The sequence below is a fragment of the Diaporthe amygdali genome, assembly GCF_026229845.1.
Source record: "Diaporthe amygdali strain CAA958 chromosome Unknown NODE_1_length_4327563_cov_65_473760, whole genome shotgun sequence".
NCBI lineage: Eukaryota > Fungi > Ascomycota > Sordariomycetes > Diaporthales > Diaporthaceae > Diaporthe > Diaporthe amygdali.
Genome location: NW_026517021.1, coordinates 613,923 through 627,957, shown reverse-complemented (window position 1 = coordinate 627,957; position 14,035 = coordinate 613,923). Strand labels below are relative to the sequence as shown.

The window sequence follows — 14,035 nt, the reverse complement described above, 5'->3', positions numbered from 1 at the left end:
TTTCCTGTATCTGTGGCCGTATGTGCTTTGTTCAGCGCTACTGGATATTATAACTTAGATATTACCGGCTCGGAAGCCCTGGCCGTGCACCCGAACCACAGTCTCCGCGAGGCGGCATCTTTTCCACCCCCAGGTCCGGCTTCTTCTCTCCTCAATTTCGTTCTGTCGTCGTTCCATTACGGGGTCCCTGTGGGACGTTCTGTCGGTCATTGTGTCATAGCAGCATCGTCTCCCATATCCTTTCCCCGGTCCTGTCCCCATTGTCCTATTAATTTAAACGGGACATATTCAATTTACCCCATCAATCCCGTGCCCTTATGATTCATACAGTATTAGTGGGACCCGAATACACCAAGCAAATTCTTTGATATATTTCTCCCTGTATACTCGAGTCATCCGAACATCCTGTGATTAAAGCCATCTTTCACGGAGAATATCGATATACTCGTTCAGTTCCCTGCGGTCGACAGGTTCGTACTCATGAGAATTTCCCCATCGGTTCTCCATGTGCTCAAGCCTCTCGCGCAAACTAGCCTCAGTGCGGCCGTCGCAATTCTCGGGTATCCAGCCAGAACAGTGAGGCGGCCAACAATGCCTTAAAATAGTCATCGGAGATTCGGGCCGCTTTTGTTCAGTTCGAGTTGTTGTCCACCATGTAGAATTGGGTAGGTCCCGTACACGAGAGTGGCTGAAATCTATAAGCGTGATCTGCCATCCTTTCTTTGCATCCTTGGTCACCATGAAGTTCCTGGGATGTTCGTCATCATTTATTACTCCGATGAACTGGAGGTGGCTGATGGCCTCCATGAGCCGGTCCAACAGTTCCACCCGGGTGTCAGGGGGGATTTTGTTCGCTTCTCCATGTTTTATGAGGGCCTCTATGGTGTCGCCTGGGATGAATTCCTGCAAGATCAGGCAGACCCCGCGACGGACCACATTTCCCTTGCCAATGGGCAGGGGCAGCTCGAGGAACCAACAATCATAGAATTTGGGGGTATATTGTCCGTCCAGGCCACTCTCCTTGATTCTCTTATATGCGGCCGCCTCACACGAGTAGAAGCGCTCGGAGTAGTATGTGGGTGGAAATCCATACTCGTTACATCTATCACTTCCGACGTACAGAGGGTCAAAGATCTTAGCGACGCGCTCCTCCCCGTCCACGAGGCACCGCACCACCTGGGCCAAGCAGTCGTCGCCGCATCGGATTTGCTGGGTGACTACCAGGTCATGCTTAACCTGGTCCATGGGAGGAGTTTCGTCCCTTGGCTTCCTTGGCGGGTGCGCAAGGTACTGGGCGACGATGCCTTTAGGTGCGTCGTCACCGAAGGGCCAGGGGTTCGGATTCCACTCCTTCGGATCTGGGTTGTCATATCCGTAGCCATTGTCGAGGGGCGGCGGGGGGTTGTGTGGCTTAATTTCGAAGTGCGCGCCAGGCACATAAGGCAGAGGAGGGGGCTGAAGGCTGGCACTTGGCGACCCTTTAGAGCCTTTAGAAGATGAAATTGAGGGCGGAGTTGGGGCACGACGGCTGTGGCCCGCCTGGGTCCCAGCAGCAGGAGTGTGCGTGACAGGTGGGCCTTGTCTGGTGCTCATTGTAGCGGATCTGGGTTATGGATGATACGAAGTATGTCGAGCTGTGTGTTGAAAGGTGCAATGGTGACTTGGTCGTGTTCCAATGTCACTGTAGAAGGTGTGGAGACAGGCAACTACTAGAGGTGCGATGAGTTTGGTGGGGTCGGGATCATCGCAATGACAGGTGGGCGGTTTGCGGTCTGTGCAGTAGATCACAGTGTTCAGTTATCGTTGAATGGCTTGCATGTATCACGAGATTAACAGCCTTAACCTAAGTTAACTGCCTTTGAAATAAATCTTAAGAAATTAATACAGTGCACTTAATATTACTAGCTATAACAACTTTAAAAAGTGTAGTAACAGTACAGTAAGTATATTTTTAAAAGATGCTATAACGCAATTAAATGTTATCTACTATATAATTTATAATACAATTAGTAAAATTTTTAAAAAGCTTAAATTTCTTATTCTAATTAATTTTAAGTTAAGGAAGAATAGTAAAGTTAATAGTTTAATAGTAAACTCAATATCATAGTATTAAAATGGCGTTCAAGCGCACTGGTGGCTATCCATTAAGCGCTCACTCGAAAGCAATTGAGTTGTTGGGGCCCTCGACTCCATTGGATTTACTGCCAGTATTCATCGTTCCAGGTCATGGATGAGACTATTGGGTTAAACCGTACTTGCCTCTGGCCATCCTCGGACTGCTTCTTCGAGTACATATCCACACAGAACATATAAACGCCTTGAACTTTCCTGCGTTTAATTTCTGCAGAGTATTCACGGCCACCCAATGACGTCCCTTTCTGCTCCTCATCTGGGGGCTCTTCTGCGAGGAACCTCGATACCTCCTCAACAATAGGAATACCACGAGATCTCCTAAGGGTAAAGCAAAGTTGAAATTCGCTGTCAGTCCTCCGTAGCCGGCTAGATTGTAGCCATAGGCAAAGCAAAACATGTCCCTCACTCGGTTGTCGACATGAGAACACCACAACTGTCCTTGCAAGTTCCCGATGGTTCAGCTCTATAAGACGCAGCTCGGGGCTATACCGCACCGATGGAGGAGGATGTATGCTGTCTATCAGCAGATCTTCGGGAAGTGTACTAATGTACAAGGCGTTATGTCGTTCCAAATGCGCAACTGGTTTGATTTCTTGGCTGTGAACGGCTTTTGCGATATAAATTGTCGTCGTGTCCTCTGCAAGAGTAGAAGGAAGGAAAGAGAGCTTCGAAGGCTTGGTTCTGATATATCGATCACCACCTTGAGAGACAGTCTCGATTGCCACAACTTTACCCAGATCACCTTGCGGTCGACAGTTGAGGATCACCAGAGCAGTTGACTGGGTCGTATATGCATATCCGCCTCGAGTTTCGGTCCTGGCCTTCATCATTACGCCTCTGCCAGTGATTGAAGGCAACGCATGAAAGGGCGAAATCAAGTCTTGGAAAGACTCAAAGTCCCCGGACAGAATAAACTCAGCCGGCGACGAGGCGAATATGCCTCGGAATGGCGCTTGCTCGGCCGACCTCTCGGTAGCACGCCACGCAAAAATAGACTGATCCTCTGTCTCCCTGTAGATTTCCTCCTGGAGACGAATAAATGATTTATCCCCCTCTCCATATAACAAGGGCATATTGACGTTGAATATTCCCAGAAGACAATACGCCCGATCCTCCTCTCTTGTAGTTTCTCGTTGAGCTGCCCAGCTCATCCGTCTAGCAACGCTGATGTCGTTTAAGTCTCCTCCTTTTAAAATACCAATATCGATACCAGTAGCCTGACTTATAATTTCCCTGAGCTCTATTTTATCCCCGATTTCGCCCCATTCGGCATCGTAAAACACGACCCGTTCCGGCGCGATAAGTTCTTGCAATGTCCAGCCGCGACTGAACCAACGACTCCGGCGGAACTGCTCGAAATGGACATCACTATCGCTGCTACAGTCCGACCATGCGCTCGAATCTGACCCTGCGCTCGAGTTCGACCTTGATTGTCGAGAAATTGCTGAAACGTCCGCCATGTAGGAGTAGTATACTTTAGCCAGGCGGTACCATTTAAACATGGAATTGATGGCCTCGCTAAGCTCCGCGCTACTGCTTTTATCGATGCAGCACGTGTCTATCCATACCCACTCTAGACCGTCTCTCTGAGCTTGCTCACATGTGCATCGGACCTTTTCAAAGCCTTCTTGGGCCTCTCGTCCCTCATTTTGAAAGTCCTGGAACGAGACCTCGTTCTTCAGCCATGTGTGAGATAAAATAGCATATAGCGGCGGCTTGGCAAGAAAGTCAGTGAGCTGCAATGTTTTCGTATTGATTAGTCGCATGGTAAAGACTGGGTGTTTTGACCTTTGCCTGAAGTTGTCCAACTTGTTGTCGTTGTGTGAAGGTCAAAGGTGGGGTCAAAATAAGTCGCACGAACGTGCCTCGGTAGGGATAATCATTTCTGCGCCTTAAGTGGTGGCCGATGTTGGCTGCATATCACCAAAACACGCCGATCCCGTCTTTCGGCTGAGTGGTCGACATTGGGATTCGCGAGGTGTGCTTAGGTACCTCCTTCCATCACATGTCCCCGGAAAGCGATGGCCGACACGACGGCCCCCCTTAGGACTCAAAGTCATAGGTACAATGTGCATTTTTGCACTTTTACCGTGCATCAAAGGTGAAAATTGTTTCTTGACGCATTCTGGGGACGTGGACTTGTTGCAGAAGATGCTGGGACAAGCAAGGTGTGCAGCCATCTAGCGTTCATCCACAATGCTCACATTGGAGTGGGGCATCAGGACGCACCTGTTATTTATACCTGTGGGAACAAAGGTTGGATGAGAAATGGCCGTTCCTTTAGAGGTGGCCTCGTTACCTTCAAGGACGGTGCGATAGTACCCACAGTGTGTTTAGCAACAGACTTCTCTGCTGTGCGACTGATCAATTTTCTGCAGACAGTGACCTCGAATCTGTCTGTCGGAACCTAGCGAACATCTTTTTTATGGATAAGTCGGTGAATGCTCGTATTAACCACCGACAGACCCGCGTTCTGCCCACTGCAGCGCGGAGGTCAAGGTGGAAACCCCTCCATACCGTCACAACCCCTAGGACTCCTAAGCATTATTTGATTGTAGTATCTCTATTAAGTGTATCCGATGACTTGTGATACAATCGAACATTGAATACAATACTTAGAACAAATTAGGGAAATTATGTTTTCATATTAATCATGAAACCCGGCCGACCAAGGCGTGACAGGCCCCTTGTGCCGTTAGGCACTCACATATAGGCTGCCAGCCGTCTACTTAACGCTGGTCATTGTCTGCTGATTGGACTAAAATGGTTTCGCTTATTTCTCTCTAACTATTATTGTTAATCGGCTTAATATTATTAAGCTAAATTATTTAATTAATAAGACTTATATAAGTATCTTTTTAAAGTAATCTCTATAATAATTCTATTATATATTAACTAATTATAACTAATTTAATTATTAATCTAACACTTATATAAATTCCACTATAAAAGAGTAAAATAAGGGGTATATTTTCTTATATCTATAGCTATATATAATTATTCTAGCTGTATTATATTTTATATTTTAATTCTTACTAAGTTAAAAGCTTAACATATAAAGAATATAGTATAAGTGGATTAAAACAAAATAACAGCTACTAATGCTGTACTAGGGGTTGTTGCTTAACTAACGGTCTTGCGGTATATCGGAACGATACTATAGCACATAGCTGCCGGCTGGATTTGGGCAGGAACATACATCAAAGAGGCTAAACCAAGGAAAACCAGCAAGCCCTTCATTCACCCGTATCCCACTGGACCGAATTGGCACCGCGTTTGTGCCTTGAACCGCACAGAACTGATCTCATCAAGAAGCCTCTCCCGGATATGAAAAGCTCATCGGACTCAAGTCAGAAAGGGATGTTGTGAATGCATCCATATTATACCTCATTCACCCTGTCCATGTTGGCTACCAGACGCTTTATTCAAGCGATTGTTATCTCAACGAACTCACAAGACCCCGTCAGGACGGGACTTCCTGCAGTCGTGTCGACAGGGCCTATTTCTTGGGAGAGCCGAACAACGATGATCATCCAGGCGTCTCAACCAATATATTTGCCGCGCCGGAGTACAAGAAGTTTGGGGCAATTGATAGGAGTCAATCCAAAGCAGGAATAGTTACTGACTTTAACGAATTCGACGACGCTCAACTACATTCTGCCTATGTCGATCGGGTCGAGGAGGATAACGTCATGGTGCTCCTGAAGCAGGCAGTCCACTATGTGTGGAGACAGGAAACCCCATTCGTCGCTCTATGCGACTACAACACTTTAGTCCTACTATATATGCCGAAACAGAAGGATAGCCATGGCGGACCAGTACGTACAGACGTTCTGCCCACCACCGAGATGCCCTGCTAATTCACGCTTCAGTACACCTATATGACCATAGTAAGGGGGGAGTCGAAAGAAATGCGAAAGGCGTATCTGGGGTTCCTTCTAGCGGCCAGATCACGTGCACAGGGAAACAAAGACTGGCGTCTGAGTCAAGCCAGACAAGACCTCTTCTTGGAGGCGGAGCAATGGTGGCAGCAGAGCGCGTCATCCACGCCTCAGAGAAACCCAGGTCGATCTGGGAGAAATGATAACCCAAGGCACGATACTCCGAGTAGCCAGGGGAGCGATGTCTCCATGACTGGAGTCCAGCGTGGTAGAGGTGATCACATTATCCTCCTCATTCTCTTTCTCGCCAAAGACCTGCACAAGTGTGATCAAGCACCTGGGCATGCCGCAACCTTTACTAACATGACTTTTTCCTTGTTCCAGCATCCCAAACAAAGACTGCCGGAACGTCGAGGCAGACTTCAACGTCCACGATTTCGAGAGGCAGCTCAGCCTCAACAAGGAGCTCGAGCTCCTCCTCCACGGCGAGCTCTATATCCAGAACCAGCGGACCATCCGGTTCGAGGAAACCAAATGAGAGCACTGCGCATGCTTCTAGGACTACGATGACCAGTAATCATCCTTCTCAAAGTGCGGTTGCGAAGTCTGCGACGACCACTTTAGCTGCAGCCGCCACCAAGCCGACTACCACCGTCGTTGATCGGACCAAGGCGAAACATTCCCCCACTTCCCATGCCACAAAGCCTAGTACTACGACCACATCGGCTCCTAAACGCACGGGCACATAAGGTCGAACGTGGTGGACACAAATTCTTGATACTACGGTGGACTACACTTGCTTTAAGGAAGTTGGGATTGAAGTATTAGATATAGCTGGACTAGACAGATATAAAACACAGCTGGGTCTGTTTGAAAATTGCTGAGGCCTTCAGATCTCTAAGGCGAGGTCTATAATTGATTGTTCCCCACATATGTATAGCCCTACTCGCCCGCTAGGATGTGTGTATATGCGCGTGGGTGCCTGTGTATATGTATGCTGGAGTATGTCTGCGTGTATGTGCATGCATATGAATGTGCACAACGATCCACCTTACCGCTCAACACATCCGCCCTTTAAAGTTAAGAGATACGAAGTCCTCGCATGATTTCACCTACTCCGTGACAACGAGTCCCTTAGAAATTCAATGCTTTACTTTCCCCGTGAATTTATGTACTAGTATCATTAGCATGCGGTTTTCATTCCAAAATTCCAGCCTCATGTGGATGTAGTGACCCTTTGTCAGGTACGTCTCTAACCGACCCTGAATCAGTTGAGTAGCTCTTTCTCTTCTTCCGCAATGGTTCCACCATCATCAACCTCGTCCCCCACAAAGTCTTTCAGGATTTTGAAGTCTTTTCTGCATCTTCTAGAATTCATCTATCTGTCTAATTTAGGCTCTGAAGATTTTTAGGGATGAAGGCGATTTATGAGCCGTACACAACCTTTAGAAAGATCAATGTAACAACAGGTATTGATCATGTTCTTAACTAGGTGACATCGGCTCTAGTCTTTCATATTTCTTTGAGATCCAGAGGGTGTACTGATCTCAATGCCGTCGGAAATCCCACTGCTCGCAATTTCGTCATCAAAATATCCCTCAGGCTGGTTTCGTGCTAGAAATTCCCAAGTCTTAGGATTTTGGTGGTGACCTTTTGGGAAAATGGCTGGCTTCTCCAAAAATGTGGCCATTAAATAGTATGTCACTGCTGCTGCTGACATGTATAGAACCCAGCCAACCTTGTACATGTTTTTGGCTGCCTGGTTGACAGCAAGCGGTTCGTATGTGCCCACGAGACCTGGCAGGCCTAGACTGACACCCACGCACCATGAAACGACTCCGGCAACGTGGACTCCTGAGGTAAACCAATATAGCTCACATGGGGAGCCATTGTACAAGGACGGAATGTGTATGTTTCCACGTCGCACAATGAAATAGTCCACGATGATGACCTGAAGTATCAGTGTAAGCTATTTGCAGAGAAAATGGGAGATGATGGGAAGATAAGACTCTAGAGAATCCAGCAATCATCGGCCGGCGCTCGAGTTACTTACACCACAGATAGGAGCCATGAAGATATTGTAGCTGCCAAGGAAGGTTATGAATTTCTGAGCTGTGGCCATCAATTCCCATGGAACGAAGCACACGCTGAGGACGGCGCAAAGGATCTGACCCCTTCGGATCGTGAGTACCTTCGGCAGTAGGCCGTTCATGTCCGCTCCGAAAGGTATGGAGTTGGCCCCAACATTCATTCCAAACACGCTGAGAAGGTACGTGAACGACACGAGAAACACGCCCGCTCGCCCCGCAGCCGTCCAATGCCGATCGAGTATCGCCTCATTCAGGTCCTGTCAGGCAATACACGGTCAGCATCATCCACATATTTGAACATTGAGGAGCGTCGCACCCAGATATTCCAGTAAGTCTTTCCCCAGGCACCCTGGATTGAGCTTGTGGCTGCCAGGCCCAGAAACATGACCAGTACTTTGGCAACGAACACTGATACCCCCTGCAATGGCCCTGCATCTCGCGTCGTTCTGCAATACCGTGCAAGGTCGGGTTGATTCACTAGCATAGGGCTTAGTGTCCCGAGCACCGTGTTTATGCCGCTCATGATAGGCCATCCCAAAGGTCCGGTCGCGGGCTCGGATTGGTCATCGATGGTTGATAGACCGGTCCCGTTAGCCATACACCAACCAAACATGCCAAAAGTAGCAATGGGGACAAGCAGGCCTTTCAGGGTAAAGAGGATTTGAATCCTCGATGGGTGCACGAAACACTTTTCGCCATTGTCAGCACCACTAGGTCGTGTCCAACAACGGAGGGATATGTGTCTTACCAAGGGGAACTGAATCAGCCAGACGAGAAAGAAGCACAGAAGCGTTTTGGACGTAATGTGTGCAGAAGCAGGCAGGCCGTTCCCCATCCCTTCCCAGGACGAACCGAATATGCATCGCAGGCAAGTCGACAAGAGGTTGGCGCCGTAGAAAGTCTGGATACCGTAGGCGATAGTTCCAATAACGGCACGAATGAAGATGAAGAAGAAGGAGCCGTACATCCCCATGGAAGATCTAACCAGCACAGGATAACCTATATGATACCGAGCCCCGGGCCGCGCCATCGCTGTAACGACAATGCCAGCGATGGCGGACCCAATTATGCAAGAGACGAAGGCTTGTTGCCATGTCTTAGCGGTTAGTCGTTTCAAAGACTTAAGAGGTTCCAGATCAAGGTAGGCGTACCAATCCCACCGCTATCAATGACGAAGCGACGTTCCACCCGGCAGTACCGAAGGCCGTGGATAACCAGTACAGAGGCAGGTTGTACCTGTTGGCATGATGAGCACCGTACAGCCAGTGGGTATGACTTTTTGAAAATATTCTCACCATGTCCAAGTTCTTTCTTCGTACGGCACTGGCTCAAGATCGCGGTTTGTCCATCGTGAGACGCGCGGTGCCTCTTCCTCACAATTCTCCTGACGATGCAGGGCGCTTCGAATCATAGCCTGCCACTGTTGAAACATACCCACATACGCGCCCTATCTGTGCATTTATGTGCTATTGCGAGTCCGCAACAAGGTTGCGGTTCAGATAAGAAGGGTGTCCTCGAGAGTAAATTATCTGTTGCCTTCACTAAGAAGACACAGCAGACTATTTCTGGTATGTGCTACAGCTATCCGGTCTAGTCGTGGTGCAGTTGCGCCCCATACAGGGTGGCGTCGGCCTTTGAATCAGGCGGTCCGACAGACACGACTCGTATTCCACTACCATCCCAGCCAGTCGGACTCGCGATAAAGAGTCCGTAAACGCTCGCCGGCACTCGCGTCCTCCAGTCCACGACGCAGGGTTGCCAATTAGAAGACCTCAATAGTCTATTCAATCCGAGCCACTAGAAAATGCACAATTTGTCGTTCATTTTGCGATTTAACAGAGGATACTCACTAAAAGTTGGTCAGTAGTAAACCGTCATACGAAGCTATCCATCACTACCTCAGGTTGAATCATGGCCTACGAACCTACTGCTTCCGAGCTTGCTCGTCATACTTTTGATTTTGACGCGGACACCCTCGATAGGGAGCTGGCAACCTTCCTTCAGAGGTTTTACACGCTTTCCGACGACAAGGTTCACGCTGATAGCTGGGCCGCCTGCTTCTCCGACGATTCGCGGATGAAACGGAAGATGGACGACGTGGTCGGTCGACAGAGTGCGTTGCTCCAGATGAGATTCAACCCATATAATACGTTAGATCGACTATGCATAACTGACACCACGAGCACGGCAGACATATTGAATGTAAACCTAGAGTCCTGGAAAGGGCAGGCGGAACGCTTGCACATTGTATACAAGGTGTTCCCGTTTAGTGCAGGCAAGCCTGACGAGATCATGCTATATGGAAAGAGCGAATACGACTACGAAGATGGAACCACTGGTGAGATGCCATGGTCTGCTCGGTTGCACTTCAAGCGGTCCGACAGCGGCATTGCCATTGATTTCTATCAAGTCTACTCCGTGAGCTTTCCAGCAGGCCACACTCACGTTTGTTTTTGGACTAACAGAATATCAGGGTCAACTCCAGAAGCCAAAAGGTTCCTCATAAGCTGAGAAATTGTGTGGAATTCGGTGACACAGATAAATGAAATAAAATCAACCTATCATGGGGCTCCCTCACTGGTTATGAAACGGCCATTCGGGTAATGGACGAAGGTTGTCGATGCAAGAGAAAGTTTTGTCATACGTCCGATCCATGCTGGTGGTATTGAATTGGATCCTCAGAATGTCAGGCGGAATATGTATATTGTATCCACTGCGTCTCCTCGATTGATGGGGCAACGTAGCATGGCCGCGACCCCCTGGCCGTGTCTCGTAGTAAATAGACCAACCTTTTCTGAACCTGAAGTCGCTCGAGCTCCAGAGTGAGTCCAAGCAGTTCTGCGCAGCCGTCCGGCGACAACGTCCACTGTTGTACAGGGTCGCCGTACTCGGTGACTGGGATCTCCTCAGTGAAAAGTCTGAATATGCTTTGGAAAACGTGCGCGGATGCCCATTTGCTGGCGTAATCTACTAGTGTGGCCAAACAAGCGAATATGGCTTGACATACAACCCGTCGATCATACAGGGCGAGTTGCTGATGGGTCGGGGTTGCCCACAAGCAATAGAGGACAATAACACCAGCTTGAAATTGGTGGATCAGCTAGCGTCATATCAGTACATATGGTTCTGCTCGTCCATATGGAAGATTGGGCTTACTGCTGTCCAAGTGTAACATGAGAGATGTTCCTTGACACGAAAACGTCGAAAAGTCACGAGGACCTGGCAAGCTGCCGTTACCAAGTAGCGCGCATCGCCACTCCTTACTGCGAGGTAAGGGTTGGGGAACAGAGAAATGTTTGCGTAGTTGGCCAGCTTTAGTAGCCACGGCTGCGACTTGAATCGATCTGAAATACCTTCACGGTCCGAAAATATCAAGTTGTCCTCGGTCCAGCGGCTCAAATCGTGCCGGATTTGTGAGCGCCATAAATTGGGCACTGGGTGATTATCTCTTTCGGCCTTGGTCTCAAGATTCTGTACCATCTTCAAAATGCGACACTGGATACGTCGAAGTTGAAACATGTGGTCTTCGCGGTCCAGCCTCTTGAGTGGTGTGTCAAGCGACGACCCGTCCCCAGAGGACTCATAGCTCTCCAGCGACTAGAGCATTGTATCAGTCAGTGAAAGAAAAAGTGGGTAAGGACGGAAGCCTACTTCGTCATCCAGGAATCTATCAGCTGACACCGCCTGGTTTGTTGAATTGCTGATCAAAACATCTATAGTATAGCAACACCGAGTTGCCTGCCTTTGGATCTCACTCTCGACGTCGCTCGCGAAATCGTACGGACTATTATTGGACTGTGCCTGCAGTTTGGCAATCGTACACTGTTTGATAGCTTCCGAAGCCCGATCCCGTAGCGTGCTGACTGAGTCCAGGTGCATTGCCTGAACCGTGAGAAGCAGCGAAGATTGCGTTCTAACGAGCGCTGGCCAGCGCTGTGCCTCGCGAGATTCATACTTCTTGAGTGCTCTGTCTTTGAGAAACTGGCGTTCGTGTCAGCACCTACGTACGTGACACACTCGTCGACGAATTACTATACCTTGAATGATTCTAAGTGTTCCGGCGCCGGATCAGAGTTCTGAGCAAGAAGTGCCCCGATGGACAGAACCTGTATCATGGGGTAAGAAAGCGTCTCCAGTCGTGACCACAGTACGCACCATATCTGCAAAAAAGTGAATCCAGGCTGCTCTCGTACTACCGCCTACGGGGTTTTCCCAGCGTCTCCAACAATCGTTCCATTGCTGCTCATGCAGAAATGGCCACATGGGATGTGCATTGAGGAAGTACTCGGACGCGTAGCTGCTGCCGATACTAATAGACAAGTGGCGGCGCGCGAGCGTCGATGATAAAGCGCCTGGTCGTTCGATAAGTGGTTCAGTATATTCGTCGCCGTCTGTGACAAGAAGGCTCTGGGCTGATGTAGACCCCAGTGCTGGGTCGACAAAGCTGTTCATCGAATCGTCTGCCAATTCTGCCATATTGAAGTTGGCTGGCAGCAAACCCCCATCTGTTGGTACCGGCATCCAATCGGTTCCATCTGCGTCTCCAGCGTTCAGGGTTTCTTGATTTATATCGCCGTCTTCGTCTATCGGCAAGCCTGAAAGTATGCTTGCTCGCTGCAGAACGGGGCTTAGGTGATCGAGCGCAAGGCTGGGGTGCGACTGACGCAGGCGCGCCTCAAGCAGGGCAACATGCTCCTCAAGGGCATGCACATAACTATGCGACAAATGAGTATACGGCGAGGACTCGATTCAGATGCCCAGGGTTAAACATGCCTCGCCCGCGGGTCGCGCCCGGCGTTGGACTTTTTTGGTTTCAGAACCTGGCAGTCTAGAATCTCAGCAAACACCACAACGCAGCACAGCATCACGCATACCTGCTCCAGACTTGGCGCACTCACTGCACGCTGGACGTTTCTTATCGCACTACTGCAGATGTCAGCAATGCCGAGTTGGGTCAGTTTGCCACGTTGAGCTGGCTTGCCTTCTTTTTCCTGACTCTGCATCTACGACAGGCGATCTCCCTAGGGGCGGGCGTCCATGGGTTGGTGAACATGTGGCCGGCGTCCTGCACATCTGGCGTCGCCATAATGTTGAGTCTGTTGGTCAGCTATCTTGGGGATGTCGAAATCGAGGGGTAGGGGCTCTGGACCGCATGCTCCAGACAAGACGATAGGAATTATGGGCCCCGGCCTGTTTGTTCTCGTGCTTCACGTGACATGGCATGGCAAGCGCCACTTAAGATAGAAAACCGATTTCCGCCAATACTCGATGTTTCGACCAGTACACAGTTTCTTCTAAATGGCTTAAGACTTGTTCATCATTTCGTGCTCGAAAGAAGTGCAGAATCTCCACATCAATTGCTATCCAGGCTTGGCGAGGTGTTGATGCCCCGCGGTCGCTTACCAACTGGACGGTACCGGTACCGTATAACATCGAGTCAGTCGTCCCTTAGCTGCCATCTCACCCAGGTCTGCAAACACATACCCACTGATGCGTGCGGAGACCGTTCTCAACGAATTGGGTTGACAATTGCTGGCTGCCATGCTTTTTCGTATCCTGCTATTGTGTGACAGCATGTATACGAGGAAGCTTAGGGTTTGATACCAGCAGAGTTGCATGGATCATCGCACTGCACGATACTTCTCACTTGTTTACGTGCTTGGAAATGATAATGCGGCACAAACCCGAGGGAGGCATCGAGCCCATTAGCCTGCGCATATTCGATCCACAGTGTAGGCGGCGGACAAGTCGGACATCTCCAAAGAAGGAAAAGGGCTAAGCCTCGACCAATAGCAGGCCAGCCCATACCATCACCACACTTATACCCACGTTCACAAGCAGTCGAGCGGTCCTGAGGACATCCATGAGCGAGATATTGTCACAACAAATTCTGCTCCTACAGAAGAACACTCATGAATAATGTGTGAAATA

The 14,035-nt window shown here is 49.2% G+C and overlaps 6 protein-coding genes across 6 annotated transcripts; 2 read left to right on the top strand and 4 right to left on the bottom strand.

Annotated features, from left to right (window-relative positions):
- Positions 1 to 411: 411 nt before the first annotated feature.
- Positions 412 to 1,593, bottom strand: J7T55_005749 (uncharacterized protein; the record flags this gene model as incomplete). Its single annotated transcript, XM_053136736.1, has 1 exon — positions 412 to 1,593. One exon carries the CDS (start codon positions 1,591 to 1,593, stop codon positions 412 to 414), a length of 1,182 nt encoding a protein of 393 aa, XP_053000520.1.
- A 605-nt stretch (positions 1,594 to 2,198) lies between these two features.
- Positions 2,199 to 3,899, bottom strand: J7T55_005748 (uncharacterized protein; the record flags this gene model as incomplete). Its single annotated transcript, XM_053136725.1, has 1 exon — positions 2,199 to 3,899. The coding sequence occupies one exon, from the start codon at positions 3,897 to 3,899 to the stop codon at positions 2,199 to 2,201; it is 1,701 nt and encodes a 566-aa protein (XP_053000519.1).
- A 1,561-nt stretch (positions 3,900 to 5,460) lies between these two features.
- J7T55_005747 (uncharacterized protein) lies at positions 5,461 to 6,552 on the top strand (the record flags this gene model as incomplete). Its single annotated transcript, XM_053136714.1, has 4 exons — positions 5,461 to 5,498; positions 5,618 to 5,951; positions 6,006 to 6,337; positions 6,399 to 6,552. 4 exons carry the CDS (start codon positions 5,461 to 5,463, stop codon positions 6,550 to 6,552), a joined length of 858 nt encoding a protein of 285 aa, XP_053000518.1.
- A 729-nt stretch (positions 6,553 to 7,281) lies between these two features.
- J7T55_005746 (uncharacterized protein) lies at positions 7,282 to 9,402 on the bottom strand (the record flags this gene model as incomplete). Its single annotated transcript, XM_053136703.1, has 7 exons — positions 7,282 to 7,349; positions 7,557 to 7,965; positions 8,068 to 8,361; positions 8,421 to 8,792; positions 8,853 to 9,187; positions 9,256 to 9,340; positions 9,400 to 9,402. The coding sequence occupies 7 exons, from the start codon at positions 9,400 to 9,402 to the stop codon at positions 7,282 to 7,284; spliced, it is 1,566 nt and encodes a 521-aa protein (XP_053000517.1).
- A 613-nt stretch (positions 9,403 to 10,015) lies between these two features.
- J7T55_005745 (uncharacterized protein) lies at positions 10,016 to 10,610 on the top strand (the record flags this gene model as incomplete). Its single annotated transcript, XM_053136692.1, has 3 exons — positions 10,016 to 10,217; positions 10,296 to 10,522; positions 10,578 to 10,610. The coding sequence occupies 3 exons, from the start codon at positions 10,016 to 10,018 to the stop codon at positions 10,608 to 10,610; spliced, it is 462 nt and encodes a 153-aa protein (XP_053000516.1).
- A 68-nt stretch (positions 10,611 to 10,678) lies between these two features.
- J7T55_005744 (uncharacterized protein) lies at positions 10,679 to 13,190 on the bottom strand (the record flags this gene model as incomplete). Its single annotated transcript, XM_053136681.1, has 8 exons — positions 10,679 to 10,817; positions 10,894 to 11,204; positions 11,261 to 11,701; positions 11,756 to 12,085; positions 12,142 to 12,210; positions 12,260 to 12,818; positions 12,999 to 13,027; positions 13,101 to 13,190. 8 exons carry the CDS (start codon positions 13,188 to 13,190, stop codon positions 10,679 to 10,681), a joined length of 1,968 nt encoding a protein of 655 aa, XP_053000515.1.
- Positions 13,191 to 14,035: the final 845 nt, after the last annotated feature.